The following is a 17,168-nucleotide window of genomic DNA, read 5'->3' as shown; positions in this document are numbered from 1 at the left end:
TCCTATTTAAGCCACATAATAGCAGCCTATGGGGCTTGTCTGTCCATGCCTTCCTCTCTATCATTCCAGAGGGTTGTTTTGCTGTTAAAGCAAGGGAAATCTGGACAGGCTTTGCGGTTTGTGGATTTTTGGTGGAATTTCTAGTTGAAGTACTGGACAGTGTAGCCTGTGGATATAGGCTGCATTATTTGTCTTTAAATTCTCTCTTAAGTGTCTTTGCAGTTCTGCAATTTTCTGACAACTTAAGAGATTATTTTTGATTGCCGGGGTCCTCGCACATGAGCGGGACTATTCACTAGATTATGACTATACACAGAGATCCCCTACTACAGAAGCACAATATAAACCTTCAGCACAATGCTCAGCCGATATGTTGCCAGAAGCGTACCCATTCCTCTGAAGGAGGAAATGTGTGGTGAACTGTTAAAATTAATAGAAAACGGAATTATAGAGAAAGTGGAAGGTACAGAGTGGCTGGGTCCGGTTGCTGCAGCCAGGAAACCTAATGGCAGCTTGTGCTTAAGCACTGACTTAAGACAACGGAACAAGAGTGTGGTTCACCAGATTGAGGTAGAAGAAATCCTCTAGGGATTTAACCACATTTATTACACCCTTTGGTGCCTACAAGTTTGTTAAGCTTCCATTTGAACTGGTTTCTGAGGCTTTAGTCCTGCAGCAGGTTATTGAGAGGGAGTTGAAAGGTATTGATTGGGTGTGCATCTACCAAGATGACATTCTAATGTTTGGAACAGTCGAAGCTGACCACAACACTTACCTGAGAGAGAGGTGTTAGGGAAGGTATGTGACAATAATCTTACTATCAAAGTGGAAAAGTGAGAGTTTTGCACTGATACCATTAATTATCTGGGTCATATCATCACAGAGGAAGGCATTAAACCTAAGGCTGAGCTAGTTTACACCATTAAGAACATGAGTTCTCCGACATCTAAATAAGACTTTATGACAATTTTAGGGATGGTGGAATATTAAGGAAAGTTTCTAAGGAATTTTGCAGAGCTTAGCATAAACATAAGAAAGCTTTCGAGGAAGAGTGTGGCGTTGGTATGGGATTGTAGTTGTGAGAACCAGTATCTTCGGATGAAGGAAAGACTTTCTGCTGCACCCAATGTGAGGAACCTTGATCCCAAAAATCAATCAATCATAACCACTGATGCAAGTAAAGAAGAACTAGGTGCAGTTCTACACAACATGGTTCTGATGGCATGAGAACTATTATGTTCATATACCAGAGCAGTCCAGATATTCCGCGGTGGAAAGCAAAACACTTGCTGTTTATTGGACAGTTAAGAAGTTAAAGAAATGTGTGTGGGGCGTTGATTTTGAGATTAAGACTCATCATAAACTCCTTGTCAAAATTATTTACACAAGAGGGGCTTGAATTAGTTTATGGGTGCATTACAAAGTGGGTCATTGCACTGCAGGAATAGTTTTGCTTTAAAATATATTACGGGCGTGGAAAAAGGAGTAGCTGATACACTCTCAAGACTGTTCCCAAAGAGGACGAAATGGTGTGTGATGATAATGATCTGTTGGAGAATGAGTCTGAATGGGTGTGCTTTTTGGAAAGTGAAGCCATTTCTGAGATAGTGTTAAGAAATGGTTGCTGATTTTGTTTTGGCTGAAGTGGTGTTACTGATTCAGAATGGCAGGCGCAATAAGAAACGGATCAGAGACCTCCAAACTTTATTGCTGTTTGTGTGATGAGCTTAGGGTGTCTAAGGACCGGTTATTTCGAGGCACAAAACTAGTACCTATGTATAATCTCAGGAAAGAGCTCTTTGATACAGCTCATGAGACTCATCACGGCATCACCAAGACCAAGGAGAGGCTTAGGGCATCTTATTAGTGGCTGGGAATGGACAAACAGGTAGACAGGTCCATTTGTGATTGTCTTCCTTGTGCAATGAGTGACAAATCTAAGAGCCCAAGAGTGCAACCCATGGCTGTAGGAGTGTGGCCATCACAGCATTGGCAAGATGTTGGACTGGACATCTTTGGAGTCCATTCATGGGAATGGTCAGCTGGTGTATGTAATTGTGGTAATAGACTCTTACTCAAGATGGCCGGAAGGTCTGCTTCACAACGGCTATTGATACCAAACAGGTCATCACGTTTCTGGAAGAACTTATGTTTAGAGAGAGGATGCTGGAAACAATTCTTACTGACAACGGGGTTAAGCTGGTGTCTAAGGAAATGGAGGAATTTCTAAGGAAAAAAGATATGCAGCATAAGAAAGTGTGCACCCTATCACCCAGAGACAAATAGAATAGCTGAAAGGTTGAATAGAGTGCTCAAGGAAACGATAGCCATGGCAAAGTCCACCTCACTGAACTGGAGGAAAGAAGTACTAAAAAAATAGAGATGTATAGAGTTACCCCTCACAGTACCACTGGGAGCACTCCTTTTGAACTCATCCAAGGAAGGTCACCCAGCACTACTGTCGAACCACGAAGGGTGTGTAAATATGAAGCATTAAATTGGAAGACTTGTGGTGGGGATAAGGTACACACTAGAGAGGCGTCAAGGGTGAAGTACCGGAAGGAAGGTTTAGATAAGAGGAAAGTGGCTCAGAAAATAGAGGTAATGGTGGGAGACTTGGTAATGATAAATCGTCCCACAATGTGTGGGGGTGGTCTTAGTTTCTCTAAACCTATACGAGCAATTAAGGTTTTAAACAATCCTACAAAAACGCAAGACTTCCGAATATGGAATCTATCTCAACAGGGTTGTTATGTACACAAAAAGTCTGATGTACCTAGGGTTGTGGGTAAAAAAGTTGAATCTGAGAGTAAGGAGGAAGACGTTGGGACACGTACGTCTGAGAGGGTTGTGAAAAAAAACAGGTATCTAAAAGGCTCTGGTTGAGAACTTCTGAAGAATAAACTTCTTTTTAAACTGCCACTGTGTTCCTCTTGGATTTCATTGTAAGAGGATGCTACAAAAACCATCTCACTGGAATCAAATAGTAAGTGCCTCCCCACAGCCCCATTCAGTATACTAGTCAAGAAGAAAAGACTTACCAACTTTTAAAACACTAAATGTTGAAGAACCAGTCATAAATATGGGTTCAAAACGCATTGACAAATCCAAAGATAAATGTACACTTTGCTATTTTTTAAATAAATTAGACTTGCTGTCTCAACACTTGACACACATCATTAGTGGTGAATCCACTGAGTTGAGACCACTACATAAAACAAATATTTCATCCTGAACCCAAATGATTGGAATGAAGTACTCTTGATACTCACTGATATGACTAACTGTTCCCCTTTTTCTCTCGCCTAATTACTTTTGTGAGCACGACACACATCATGCAGCCCGGTGATGGGTTATTCTTCACTACAAAGATACTATTTAAATTGAATGTATTTTTCACTTTGCCATGAGCATATGTGTTTCGCCCTTAATACTATGAAATGCTTTAAAAATGAGAATGCTACTCCATGCTTAGGAGAGTTAATAGGTGTTTTTCATTATAAGAATAATGTTAGGTATTGTTTTATAATAAATTAAAGTGGTACAATGAAGATCCACATTATGACATTTGAACCTAGTGCATATGTATGATAATGTACATACTGATCTACAGCACAGGCAGCTCTTCTTGTGATACACTTATAGTAGGAGACCTAGTGGTTTTTGTGCTTTATATAGGTCCAATCAATTTCTTACATAAATACAGTTAAAATGAGGCAGCCTCCTTCCCAGCTGTCTAAAACAGAAGCATTTCATGTATTTTGTTCCAATAGGAGGTAATTGTCAAAATAAACTAATTTGAGTCTCTCTGGGACAGAAACTAGACTGATTGTGCGCTCTGAGAATTATTCTGAGACAAACAAATAAGCTATACTACTAAGTTATAGGAGGCATCACAGTGTGTTAAGAGGGATAGCATTAGGCACACAAGAGCCTCTTAAGGCCTATAACAAGGTGGAATCAAATGCAAGCACACTCCCAGACTGTACTGACCAAACTACTTGGGACCAAGGAGTAGTCTAAATCTTACAGTATGGGAAACTTGTGTTCAAATTACAGTTGGTTTGAGAATCACATTGATGAAATTGTGAGGGGGGGGTCTTGAAATGTAAAGTGTCTCAGCAATATAAATAATGTGATAATACATAAAAATACAGTTAGAATGAATGCAGAAAACAGGTTGACTCATTTGGGAAATACAGTCTGTAGCTCCAGCTTTGAAATCTCTGGTTACACCACAGATGATTGCAGCTCACTACGCTAGATACTTACATCAGCCGATGAAGAGATACTGCCTCTTGATCCAGAAGTACTAGCAATCCAGTGCCCATATCCACTGTCCAGCCCTTCTACATTAATGTCTGCTAAATGCTGTTGCAGGGCTGTAGGGAAGGCCAGAACAAATGAATAATTCAGACAGCAGAACTACAACCACATACAGTCCAGCATCAGCACATTAAATCAGATCCTTCCCAAAACAGCTACTGTCTGACTTTCCTCTTAAGAACTAAAAATGTGGTAAGATTTCTACAAAGATCAGCAGAATGTTTTAACAATACAGTGAGAAAAAACAAAAGGGAAAGAATGACAAGTGGAATTATTTATTGTTGTTGCACAGCCATCTTGTGTTACGTTTTAATCGGATATCTGTATCATTTTTTCACTGAATGTGATTTCAGTGTAATTTGACACAGCTCAACACTACGTTGGAAATGTAAGCATAATTAGAACACTGAAATGTTGAAAGCTCTGTTAAAGACAATGGAGTAGCTCCCGGGGTGTAATGGCTGGTAGAAGCTCGAAGCATCATCATTCCAATGTCTGTTCACAGCTGTTTCTCTGAACAAAGGCTCATGGAGCCTGAGGGGATTTCAACCTCCTCGGGCTACGTGAGGCCTTTGTTTTACAAATTAGAAAATTCCACCCTCTAGGGGCGAAATGTTCGAATAGCTTTAGAGCCCTCCACAGCGGGCTCTACCAGCCATTAAAGCCCTGCTACCTTATTAAAATCCCTTGCCTTCGGCTCCGGGGTTTAACACTGGAATGGGCCTTTAATGGCCGGTAGAGCCCACTACATCGGGCTCTAAGGCTATATTAGAATATTAAAATGTTGAGAGCTCCATTGAATACAATGGAGTAGCTCCAGCGTTATAATGGCTCGTATAAAGCATTCTGCTCCAACATTCCAAGTTTTGTATCTATGCTTCTCCCTTTTTAATTTAGAATATTTGACCCTTAGTGAGTGGAATGTTCCAATAGCCATACAGCCCTTCTGCCTCGGACTACACTGGTTGTTAAAGACCCTCTACAAGATCTTCACTGAATCCACTGCAGCCTTGGCTTTCTTACAGAAAAATCCTCCATCACAGGGAACAGCTCCCTCTCAGGAAACCGTCAATAATAGTTTGCCTCTTGATGAGCTGGAGTGGTTGTCACTAAAATATGAGGGAGGTACCCTACTACTTAGAAAACGGATGGGTATGTGTAACACGAAGCAAGAGATCCCTTTTCAATAGGTCAGAAAGCAAACCTAGTCAAAACATAAATCATACAGGCAAACTAGAGTTAAAGATTACGTGATATAAACAACTTCTACTAAATAGACAAAATAGATAGGGAAAGCTAAGACAGAAAAAATTAACTTTCAGGCTGTTGTGTTATGGTGCAATGATATTCAATAAATTCGGTATAAAACATAAAATCGAATATATCATATTTTTATTAAAACCTTAAAAAAATTCTTGATATTGCTCATATTTTGAGAAAATAAAAGTGCATAGAATAACAGGATCATGTCAAAATGATTTAATCAATACAAGAATGTCCTTCTCTTTATGCACGTCATAAAAAAGTAATGAAAAAACAATATACTTGCAAATAGATAAAAAATATACAGAAAACTGTTGACGCAGCATTTCCGTGAAAGTTAGGTTTATCGTCACCTTCTTCAGGACAAAAAATTCTGTTTATCTATTGGTGTAGAGAGCCTGATGGACGTATTCTCGCGCAAACAACGGCGTAGCACTCAGAAGAAAATATTTGTGTGTATATATATATATATATATATATATATATATATATATATATATATATATATATATATATATATATTGTTCTTCAGACCGTTATGGGCATGGATGGATCTTCTAAAGGGTCTCTTATTTTGATAAGAAAACTCAATAAATAGTTCATGGCAATTAAAAGTCTATGGTTGGAACAGCAAAACAAATTATGGATTAGTTTGCTGCCCACGACAATATAATTAACGCTTTCTCCAACACCACCTGGCATTCCAATCGGTATTGCTGTATCAATATTCTGCTTTTACGTATTGCAATGTCTCAAGGTAAGTAGGAGCAACATTGAGTTATTGATGAACTTGTTCTAAAATAAGACGACCGAGAATCTCGTTGGCCAATATGCAAGTGCGTTAAAAAACATTTCCAGGAGGCGTGGCTTCGGAGGCGATGAGCTAGGACGTGCCTTCCGAGAGCTCCGGCGCCCTGCTGCCTGTATTAGCAATATTAAGCGGATTTTGGGAGCTGCATGAGGACCCAGAGTGCTGGGGGGACTCCCGGAGAGTGTGGACTCTGGTGCCGTGAGGCTGTGAAGAAGCGCCCCACTGGGAAGGCTGCGAGGGCTCGGTGGCGCTCCCGCGAGCGTGCCGGATCCGCCATTTGGTTTCTGGTCGGCGGCGAGCCCCTGCACTCTGGACTCGGCCGTATGCTGCTTGCGGGTCCCGGAGGGGCAGCGGAGAGCGCTGGGGAGTGCTCCTGTTAGCGGAGCCATCGGCGATGACCGACAGTGGCGAGCACAGGGACGGCGAACCCGAGATCCGGCGGAGCCCTTGGGGTGAGCTGCGCAGCGGGCCTCCAGCCGCGACCACCCGGAGCAGTTGCGGAGCTCCCGGGGTGCGGAGCAGTCTGAGCGGGCAGCCTGCAGATCTCGGCGGGGAGCGAGTGACCCCGCCCTGTTTGCCGGCGCTGAACTGTGCTTGCAGTCCTGAGCCCCCGGACCTAGTGGGGGCTACCGGTGCGTGCAGGGTGCCCAGGAGACGCTGTGGTGGGGGCGCCGCAGCGCCGGTGCCCTGCTTCTGCGAGGGGCCTTTGTGAGCCACGCGCCTTGAGCCTGTGACAAGCGCTGGGCCTAGAAGCAGGCGCCCCCTGGAAGCGGCCGGCGGAGAGGCATACGGCGGTGGGGAGTCCTGGTGCTGGCCCGCCCTGGGACCGCGGTGTAAGTGCATCTTGAGGCCGGCTTCGGGTGGCAGACGAAGGCCCTGGGGATTGCAGCGGTGACAAGACTGGCCCATCTGCAGCTGCCATCTTCGATCCCTGAGCGCCGTGTGAGCTGCGCCTGGTGGAGACTTCGTTGTGTGGCTGTGGAGCCCTGGGACATCGGACAAGCACACGGAGGTGAGGCGTTTCCATTGGGGGTGCGGCTGCAGGCGAGGGGCGCCCCCTCATTCCTGGTATCCTTGGGAGAACTTCACCTGGCCTGTTACCCTGCGCCCCCTCCCCTCCTGCGCTCTGGGGCCTACTCTGGAAGCTGTGCCTGTTGGGGGAGACCTGCGGCCTGCGGGGGACGCTGGGCACCCCTGGGCCCTTATCGTCTGCTGCCCTCCTACCCGCAGGTCCCGGGGACGGGAGGAGGTAGGCGACGAGTAGCAGCGAACCCTCCTGGTGTGGGGTCCATCTTGATCCGGGCCCCTGGACCTTGTGCTGGCCTCCGGCTGTGGTGCTCTACCCTGCTTGTGGTGGCGGCGCGCCGTACTGCCCGATCTGACTGTAGCCCACCTTCCCCGTGTGTTTAACGGGGGTGCGGGGCCCTTCGCCGCCTGGAACTGTTGCTGGGAGCGGTCTGGTGCTGGGGTGGGGTGCTGCCCACCGCTCGTGGTCGCCCTATCCATTGACATTTGCAGGACTTGCCCTGGGTGCGGTGGAGTGCTCTTGGCCTGCTTGGGTGGGGGTGCGGGTCGGAGAGTCTGTAGACCCCACTGGATTTGGTCCCTAAGGGGTGAGGGGACCCCTGGCCCGGCCTCCTAGAGTGAACTGCTCCTTCCTACTACGGTGCTGGAGACGCTGCAACGTCTGGGCCCTTGCTTCTTGGCTTGTGTGTGCACTGGCCTCTGGTTCCCCTGACGGCTTGCTTAATCGTCCCAGGTGCGACGCATTGCCCTCCGCCCTGAGCCCTTGGGCCCTGTCCTTTGACTGCACTGACTGGGGGAATCCTCTCCTCTGGGCCTGGGGGGTACGGGTTGCTGGTCGCTAGACTGCTACTGCCTGTAACCACGAACACTTAAGATCTTCGCTGCAAGCCTGACGATGCTGAGGTCCAGAGGGGGAAAGCAGGAACCAGCGGCGACGGCCAAGGACACGTCGGTGATGGCCCTGTGGGGCAAGACTGGAGCGGCGGCGTCAACTGAAGGCCCCCCATCGACGATGGCCTCCTTTATGTCTGAGCTCAAGGCGGAGATAGGCTCCTTGCGTACGGAAGTCCAAACTTGCGTTAAGGAGCTGCACAAGGAGGTCACTGAGCTGGGTGATAGGGTGGACGGCTTGGAGAAGATAGTTGATGCTTGTACGGAGGACCAGGAACAGTTATGGCAGAGGGTGGCGGCCCTGGAAGAGCAGAACATTGAACTGCAGGTCAAACAGGAGTACCTTGAGAACCGGAGCCGCCGAAACAACCTCCGAATCCGTGGCGTGCCGCTTGATGAAGAAGGGACGGACATTCTGACTTACGTAGCACAACTCCTACACGAGGTGTGGGGAGACGAGGATGCCTCCCCCCCGACTCTGGATCGTGCTCATCGGGTGCATGGGCCGGCGGGTAGGGCGGGCCCCCTCCCGGACATCCTGACGCGGGTGCACTATTTTGTGGAGAAAGAAGCCATCCTGAGGGCGGCCCGGGACAAACCTAACCTCACCTATGGAGGCCACAAAATACAGATTTTCCAGGACTTGGCTCCTAACACCCTGCGGCGGCGGCGAGCTTTCCGATCAGTGACGGAGAAGTTGAGGGCCCTCAATATAGCCTACCAATGGGGCCACCCCTTTGCCCTCATCTTTCGCTGGGAGGATAAGCGCAGGGTCCTTCGATCCTACCGGGAGGCGGCGCAGCTCCTTAAACTGCCGGACTCTCAGGCCCAGAGCCCTTCACGGTCCCGACGGAACAAGAGGATCCCGGCCCGCCCGGACTGGACCCAGGTTCGGCGGCACCGTCGCTCGCCTCCAGTGGATGAAAAAACCGCGTCGCAGGCCAAGCAGGACATTATAGCTCATATCCGCTCTCTTGAGGGGGATCGGGATGGCCGGACCTCTCTACCGCCCACCCCATGAACTGGGCTGTGTCGACGCATGCTCTGTGGTGGCCCCCTCCGGCGCCCTGGGACGCTCTACAGCTTGCATTCCTGACTTGACATGCTGCCTACGCCGGCGCCCTGGAAGATGCCTGGACCTTTCCACTCTGCTGAGTTCGCCAACCGGCGTCCCGGTTCCTTTGAGCCACAGGCACCATGCGCCTCCACGGCGCCTCGTCTGATTTGCATGCCTGCTCCATTTAGGTCTGCGATGCCCCTGGTCCTGGCTCGAGCAGCGGGGCTGCCGGGGCGGTGGTCTTTTCTTCTGCCAGTGAGCACCCCCTCTCCTACCCCATAGGGAGTGACATTCCTGAGAGCGTCCGAACCCTCGGGTAAAGGATGCCTGGTGAATGGGGTAGTCCGATATGGCCCTGTTGGCCTTTGATGTTTTTGGTCTGTCTGAGGCGTGTTTGGCCTTTGGCTGCTTCCTCTCTTTTTCTCTTTTGTATCCTCTGCTTTTCTTTGCTTTCCCTCTTCTGGCCTCCCCCTCTGTCTCTTTCCTCTGGTTTGGTGGGTGGTGGGATGGGGTTGGGGTGGGGCCGCTGTCTGGGTGGTGGGAGTGGGTCCTTTGGCGCCTTCCTTTGTTCTCCTTCTCCTGCGCTGGTGGGAGCGGGGCATACAAGCGGTCCCTGCCCGACGTTTGTCATGGCTGCGATTATACCTAGTACGCTGAAGGTTATATCACTTTATGTCAAGGGCCTGAACTCCCCTAACAAGCGTAAGCAGGTTTGGCGCTATCTCCTCCAGCAACACCCTGACATCATTTATCTCCAGGAAACCCATCTACTGCAGGGAGATACTTACCGCATGGCCCACCCCAAATATCCTCTTCAGTTCTGGGCGACAGCAGACACCAAGACTGCGGGGGTGGCCATACTCTGCAGGGCTGGCTTCAGGTGGGGGGATTCCCGGCCCTTTAAGAGTGGGGATGGGCGCTTCCTCAGGGTTACAGTGTATGCGGGACGGCGCAGGCTCACCCTGTGCAATGTATACGCCCCTAATCAGTTACAAGACCGCTATCTCCAGACACTTTTCAGGGAGCAGGTACCCTGTGGTGATCCACACGATACTGGGTGGGGACCTCAACCTGGTATGGGAATCGGACCTGGATCGATGTGGTGCTTCCTCTAACGCCTCTGGGGTGATGTCTTCTACCCTGCGCAAGCAGATTGCGGACTTAGGACTCTTCGATGTGTGGCGCTATCACAACCCGGATCTTAGGGACTATTCATTTTATTCGCACTCCCACAGATCTTACTCCCGTATTGACTTCCTCTTCATATCAATGGACTTGCTCCGTGATACGCTGGGTGCCTCCATCTCCGACATATCTCTGTCGGATCACTCTCACGTGGAAATGAGTCTCCGGGATCCGGCGGCGCGTCCCGCACGTGTCGCACGCTGGTCCTTCCCACCGAGCGTCCTTCGGGATGCTGACGATGTGGATAGCATCTGGGAAGCAATAGACTCTTACTTTGCCTCCAACGACACCCCGGACATGCCCTTCCCGGTAGTTTGGGATGCTTTCAAGGCCACGATCCGGCGACACATTACCTCTCTGGCGATTGCACGCAGACGTGCTGCCTCCAAGCTGGAGGCTGACTTGGCAGCGGATATTAAGCAAGCTGAGCTGCAGGACCGGGAGCGGTCGTCTAGGGACACTAGGAGGAGACTGGCCACCCTTAGAGGGCAGCTCGGCCTGCTGCGCACCAACAAGGCGGAAGGGGCCCTGTTGGCCTTGAAGCAAAAGTACTTTGAGGGAGGTGATAAGGTAGGCCGGCTGCTGGCGAGAAGGCTGAGAGCACGCGCTGCTAAGGCCCATATCACTTGTGTCCAACTGCAAGACGGATCGAAGGTTGTCTCGGAGGGCTCTAAGCAGGCCGCGTTTATGGACTATTTTACATCCCTGTACAGGAGTGACCCTGTGTCGGTGGATGCGACAGCAGCCGTCCTGGACGATTATGAGGGGCCGACGATATCGGCTAAGGATGCGGCGGAGCTAGAAAGCCTCATTACGGAGGATGAGATCGCAATGGCACTTAAGGAACTGCCTCTGGGAAAAACGCCGGGCCCGGATGGCTTGCCGCTGTCTTTCTATCTCACATTTCAGGCCCAGCTTCGGCCTTAACTCCTTAGACTGTTCAACTCTTTCTCGGACGAGGTGGGTCCATCCCTTGACATGGGCATGGCGGATATTGCTCTAATACCGAAACCCGGGAAGGACCCCGCACTGTGTGCGTCCTACCGCCCTATTGCCCTGCTTAATACGGATCTCAAAATATACACTAAGCTCCTAGCCCAATGCTTGGATCCGTATATGCAGTGGCTTGTGGACCCCGACCAGGTTGGATATATCCGCGATCGCCAGGGGGCCGACAACGTACACAAACTTGCACACCTCGTTGGGAAGGTGCGGCACTGGAGGATCCCGGCCTGCCTCCTCTCAGACGCAGAGAAGGCATTCGATCGGGTGAATTGGACCTTCCTCAGGGCGGTATTGTGTAGATTCGGGCTGGGCCCAAAGAGGATTGCTAGGACTATGGCTCCATACATAGGACCCCATGCTCGAATTCGAGTCAATGGGGATCTCACACCGCCACTAGCGATCCACAGGGGCACTAGGCAGGGATGCCCCCTCTCACCCCTCCTATTTGCTCTTGCTGTGGAACCCCTTGCGGAACTTATTCGGCGCGACTCGGACATACACGGGATAGCGCACGGGGGAAGGGACAACAAGGTGGCGCTGTTTGCGGATCACCTGATCCTTACTCTCACGCACCCGCGGGACTCCTTGCCGGCAGTCCATAGAGTGCTCTGCCTCTTCGAAAGGGCTTCTGGTCTCAAGATTAACCACGATAAGTCCTAGGCTCTGAACCTTACCATACCGCCGGAAGATCTCCCCATCCTGAGAGAGATTGTACCCTATCAGTGGGCTGAGCGTCACATCAAGTACCTGGGTCTCACCTTGACCCCCTCCCTTGAAGATTGGAGCTCTGTTAACTGGCGGATCTGCCGGAGGGAGATCTTAGACGATTTGCGGCGGTGGAAACCTCTAATGCTGTCCTGGCTAGGCCGCCTCCACGCAGTCAAAATGTCGATCCTCCCCAAAGTTCTATACGTATTTCAGTGCCTCCCCACTCCGATCCCGCTACATTGCATACGGAGCTTGCAGCGTGAGCTCACATCCTTTATCTGGGGTGGCAAGCGCCCTCGTTTCTCCCAGAAACTCCTCATGGCCCCACGGGATCGGGGGGGACTAGCCTGTCCGGATTTGGTCCTCTACTACTGGGCCGCGCACCTCCGATTTGTGATAGAGTGGGGGGTACGTGAGAGTGAAAAAGGGTGGCTGCACATGGACAGGGCGGTGACGGGACGTACCATCTGGGATTTGCCATGGCTCCACCGAGCGGCCCGATCCCGAAGTGCATATCTTGCAGTGCCCACGAAAACGGTACTGGACATCTGGGACGCCATCGCTGTCACCAGGGGCCTTACTACGTTTCCGTCCCCGCATACTCCCATAGCGGCAAACCCTCACTTCCCACCGGCCCATCGAACCCGGGCCTTTGAGAACTGGGTGCAGGGGGACTGTAGGGTGCTTTGCGACCTTTTTGACGGGGACGCCTTCAAGTCATTTGACCACTGTTGTGAGGAGTTTCGCCTGCAACCTGCAGCGCGGCTGCAATATGCCCAATTACGACACTGGGCCTCTGGAGACGACGTGTACCAGGCCGCGACGCGTGCCTTTACCCCCTTCGAGCGTCTAGCGCGCTCCTTGGAGGGCTTGAAACGGTTGGTCTCTCAGATATATCACATTCTACAGCACCCGCCGCTCATCCTCCCCCATCCGTATCAGCGTCACTGGCAGGCAGCGGTCGATACAGATATTTCGCCTTCACAGTGGGCTGTGGTATGGAGGGACATCCCCAGGGTGTATCGGAGCATCCCGCAACGGGAAAATGCCTATAAACTTTCAACTCAATGGTATTACACTCCCCTACAACTCCACAAGATGTTCCCTAACGTTTCGCCGCTGTGCTGGAGGTGCCGGGCTGCGACCGGGGACTTTGTGCACATATGGTGGGCATGTCCGCTCCTCACTGTCTACTGGAAAGAGGTCCTTAGCCACATCAGGGGAGTGCTGGGGTTCCCTTTGCCTGAAGCCATAGACACGATCCTGTTGGATATTAAACCGTAAAACTTCAAGGCCCTGACCCGTAGTGACTGGATTATAACGCTACAGATGCTAGGTGCGGCCAAGCAACTCATAGCCGTGTACTGGAAAAAGCCTGTAGCGCCTCCAATAGCCTCCTGGTTTGTGCGGCTGTGGCACGTCTTGGCAATGGAGCTCCTAACGGCGCGCCTCCAGATGCGCCACGCCCGCTTTGAGGCAGTTTGGAAGCCCCTGGTGCGCTATTTGTGCTCCACAGAGCATGCACGGAACATGCCCACTAGACTCAGGACTCTACATCTCTTTGAGGACGCTATAGCACCTACGGATCCTACTAGATTGCTCCAGTAGGCGCCTCTTCTACCAAATGAGCGCTGGAGGTCGACCCTGGTTGCCTGGCGCTGCTCTCCGCCCGATGGCCTGCCCGCCGCGCCTGCTGTCATAGCCACCTCCCCTCTTTTCTGTCTCTGGCTTACTTCCCCTTTACTTTCCTTTTCTCTCTTCCCTCTGTAGCTCTTTAATGTTATCATGGACCCCTGTTGGGTCGTTAGTGATTGATGGGCTTGTTGCTCTCTCATTTCCCCCCCCCTGGATTGCATTTGGGGCCTACTCGACGCTGATCAACCTCAACAGCTCCCCCTAAGCCACGCGGCCGGCCCCTCGGGGTTGTAGGCACGGCGCTGTGTTAACTCCTCTGACCAAATGGCCTCTGTTGCACATTCTTCGCGGCCGGCCTCGGATAGAGGTTGTAGGCTTAACGCTGTGTTTTTTGTGTCCCCTTCAGGGGGTTTTGTTCCAAAATAAAACAGACTTGGAACAAAAAAACATTTCCAACTTGCCATACATACTGTAGTGTATGGATTGTTATTCTCCTTCATGCTAATTGTATCCACCTGGGGTTTTTTCTATGGCTTATGTAGCACTAGCATTGATTGACTCTAGTTAGATCCCACAGTGAGTTACTCACCCTGAACGATTTGCATACGTTATCGCTGAGTACTAACGTTTAAACTAGGTGCTTCTACACTGGCAAACTGGTTGCAATTTCCTTATCAGTGCTCTGGTCGCCCCCTGCTTTAGGCTGGGCTCTATATTATGCAATATGATACTTGTCAATATTTGTTTTTCTCTTCGACAAGTCGATTGTATTCAATGTTTGGGGATATCACTAGGAGTTCGGGTCCGGGTGTGGCTGGGCTGGGTGGGGGGTTTAGGGTGGTTTAACATACAGCAAACAAATACTACATTTCAGCATGAGATTGGCAGTCTCTTCACAATATCCTCATAGTTCGGTCTTCCTTAAGTTTTATGGTAAACACACACGATTATTGTGATCTCCCCATAAAATGTGTCACTTGGAATGTCCCAGGTTCCCATAACCCTTGAAAATGCTGACAGGTTCTTGATTATCTCACCCACATCAGGTGGATTTTTTTTTTTGTGAGGAGACTCATTTACTGCCTGGAAATGCTGCGTGGGGCTCCTACCAACAGTTTGCCTCTTAAACGTCCTACGCTAGAGGAGTTGCCATTATTAGAAAGCAAGTACCCTTTCAGCACCTCACGACCATTGCTGACCTTGACTATCAATATCTAGTGGTGCAGGGCCCAATTGGTTACACATGTCATATTAATAAAGACATATGGGCCTAACGAGGACAGCCCTTATTTCTTCAAGTCCACCCTAAAGCACTGCTTGGCAGTCGACCCACGTTCAATTATTTGGGGTGGAGACCACAATCTTGTTCTGGATATTGCATTAGATTGCTCAAATCGCAACGAACGACACCTCATCAAGGCTCGTACAGCCTTCTCACAGCTATGGAACAGTTTGACATGATCGACCTTGTGCGATCACTAAATGACGTGACTCGAGAACACACATTCCACTCCTCTGTTCATTCTGTATAACTAAAGGGCATGGTATCCTCCATCCACAAGAGGTAGACTTGCTAAGTTAGAACAGAAACCTTTGCACTTTGGAACTCCATTATGAGGAAACTAATGCTAATAGCTTATTAGATCTCCTGCGCTCACTCTTACTTTAGTTTCAAGAAGAGGCTGATAGGGAGGTGAAGTTTCTGGGCAAATATTCACAGGCTAGAAGGTATGGGGTGGGTGACAGACCGGGACATACTCTTGCTATGTTGCTGAAACTCAAATGGGCTGCTAATCATGTTTATACCCTGAATCCACCTGATGGGCAATCAGTGTATGATCCAGTGAATGTACTGCAGGAATTTGTTACCTTTTACCAGCGTTTGTACACATCGTAATTGCTGGCGAATACCAGGCATGTCCTCTTATTTAAAAAGACTGACCTTGGTGTGGTTAGATCAGGCGGAACAGGATTTTCTCTGTTAAACCCCAGCCAAAGCAGAGATCAGATACATTATTAAACAACTGAACAACGGAAAGCGCCGGCCTTCCTGTGAATTCTATAAAACACATGCTGAGAATGTGACACCCATACTGTGGGCTGTCAATGAAGAGGCATTTCAGAAGGGTCGGATGCCTTTGACATTGTGAGAGACCATTATAATCACCCTCCTTAAGCCAGTTAAGCCTCTGTCTGAATGGGAGTGGTATCATCCACTCTCCCTTATCAATGTTGATAGCAAAGTTCTTGCCAAGGTATTGGGAAACAGGCTACTCTCCCATTGATGCAGAAACTGATTTCTCCTGACCAGTCCAATTTAATTCCTTGCCGGGCCACATCGGGTAACCTTTGCTCACTTTTTGTCCTTACACTCCAGCGAAACCTGGATATACCACCTGTTGCTGCGTTTTTGGATGCCGCCAAGGCATTTGATACTGTTGAATGGCCTTTTCTACTCACAGTCCTGTCCAGACTGGGACTGAGTGGGGCATTGGTAAAATGGGTTCAGATTCTGTATACCGCTCCCTCAGCTAGGTTGTGCCTAAATGATGGGCTCCCTGAGCCGGTTAGGATTGGCCAAAATACATGGCAGGGATGCCCTTTGCCTCTCCTTTTTGCCTTAACCGCAGAGCCCATGGTGTGTGCTCTGCATGAGTCATTGTTGACAGGGGTTGAAAATGGGATTCCATTATACACAATTATACAAGTATGCAGATGGTGGGATGCGCATGGTTAGAAATCCTGCAGTTAATTTGACTCCTATCATTGTGAAATTTGGCTGCTTGTCTAGCCTTTGAATTAATTGGGCTAAATCTATCCTGGTCTCCCTAATAAAAGCTACTATTAGACCCAACATACCATACCCATTTACCTATTGCTTTCGCAGACTGCGCCCATATGATATCTGAAGATTTTCTACCATGCAGATATCCCCACTGTGGCCTGGGAAAATTATGGATGGTAGATGGAAACCCTGCAGTCCTAAGTTAACCTTTCTCTGGCAAGTAAAGGGGCTCTGATGAAAATTATTGTCTTGCCTAAGCTGCTTCATCTGTTTCAAATTATTCTCATTACGTTAAACAAGGCCTTCTTTTCTCAATTATGTTGGCTTATGATCAAGCTTGCATGTGCGGGCACACAGCCACTGACAGAGTGGCACACAGGGCAGCTCCCGTATCATGGGGTGGATTTGGGGTCCTACACTTGTATATCTGGTGGCACAGGTGCAATTCATCCACCACTGGTTTCACAATAGCAGAT

The 17,168-nt window shown here is 49.4% G+C and overlaps 1 protein-coding gene across 4 annotated transcripts in view; it reads right to left on the bottom strand.

The window, feature by feature from the left end:
• Positions 1 to 17,168, bottom strand: part of TBC1D23 (TBC1 domain family member 23) — a 656,146-nt gene that overhangs the window by 291,635 nt on the left and 347,343 nt on the right. For all 4 annotated transcript variants that reach the window (XM_078657742.1, XM_078657744.1, XM_078657743.1 and 1 more), the window contains exon 13: positions 4,273 to 4,382. In XM_078657742.1, coding sequence (XP_078513868.1) covers positions 4,273 to 4,382 — 110 coding nt within the window. The remainder of the gene's footprint in view (positions 1 to 4,272; positions 4,383 to 17,168) is intronic.

Source organism: Lissotriton helveticus, chromosome 8 (genome assembly GCF_964261635.1).
Source record: "Lissotriton helveticus chromosome 8, aLisHel1.1, whole genome shotgun sequence".
Lineage (NCBI taxonomy): Eukaryota > Metazoa > Chordata > Amphibia > Caudata > Salamandridae > Lissotriton > Lissotriton helveticus.
Note: the sequence above shows the minus strand (reverse complement) of the source record. Positions and strands in the feature narration are given on the sequence as shown.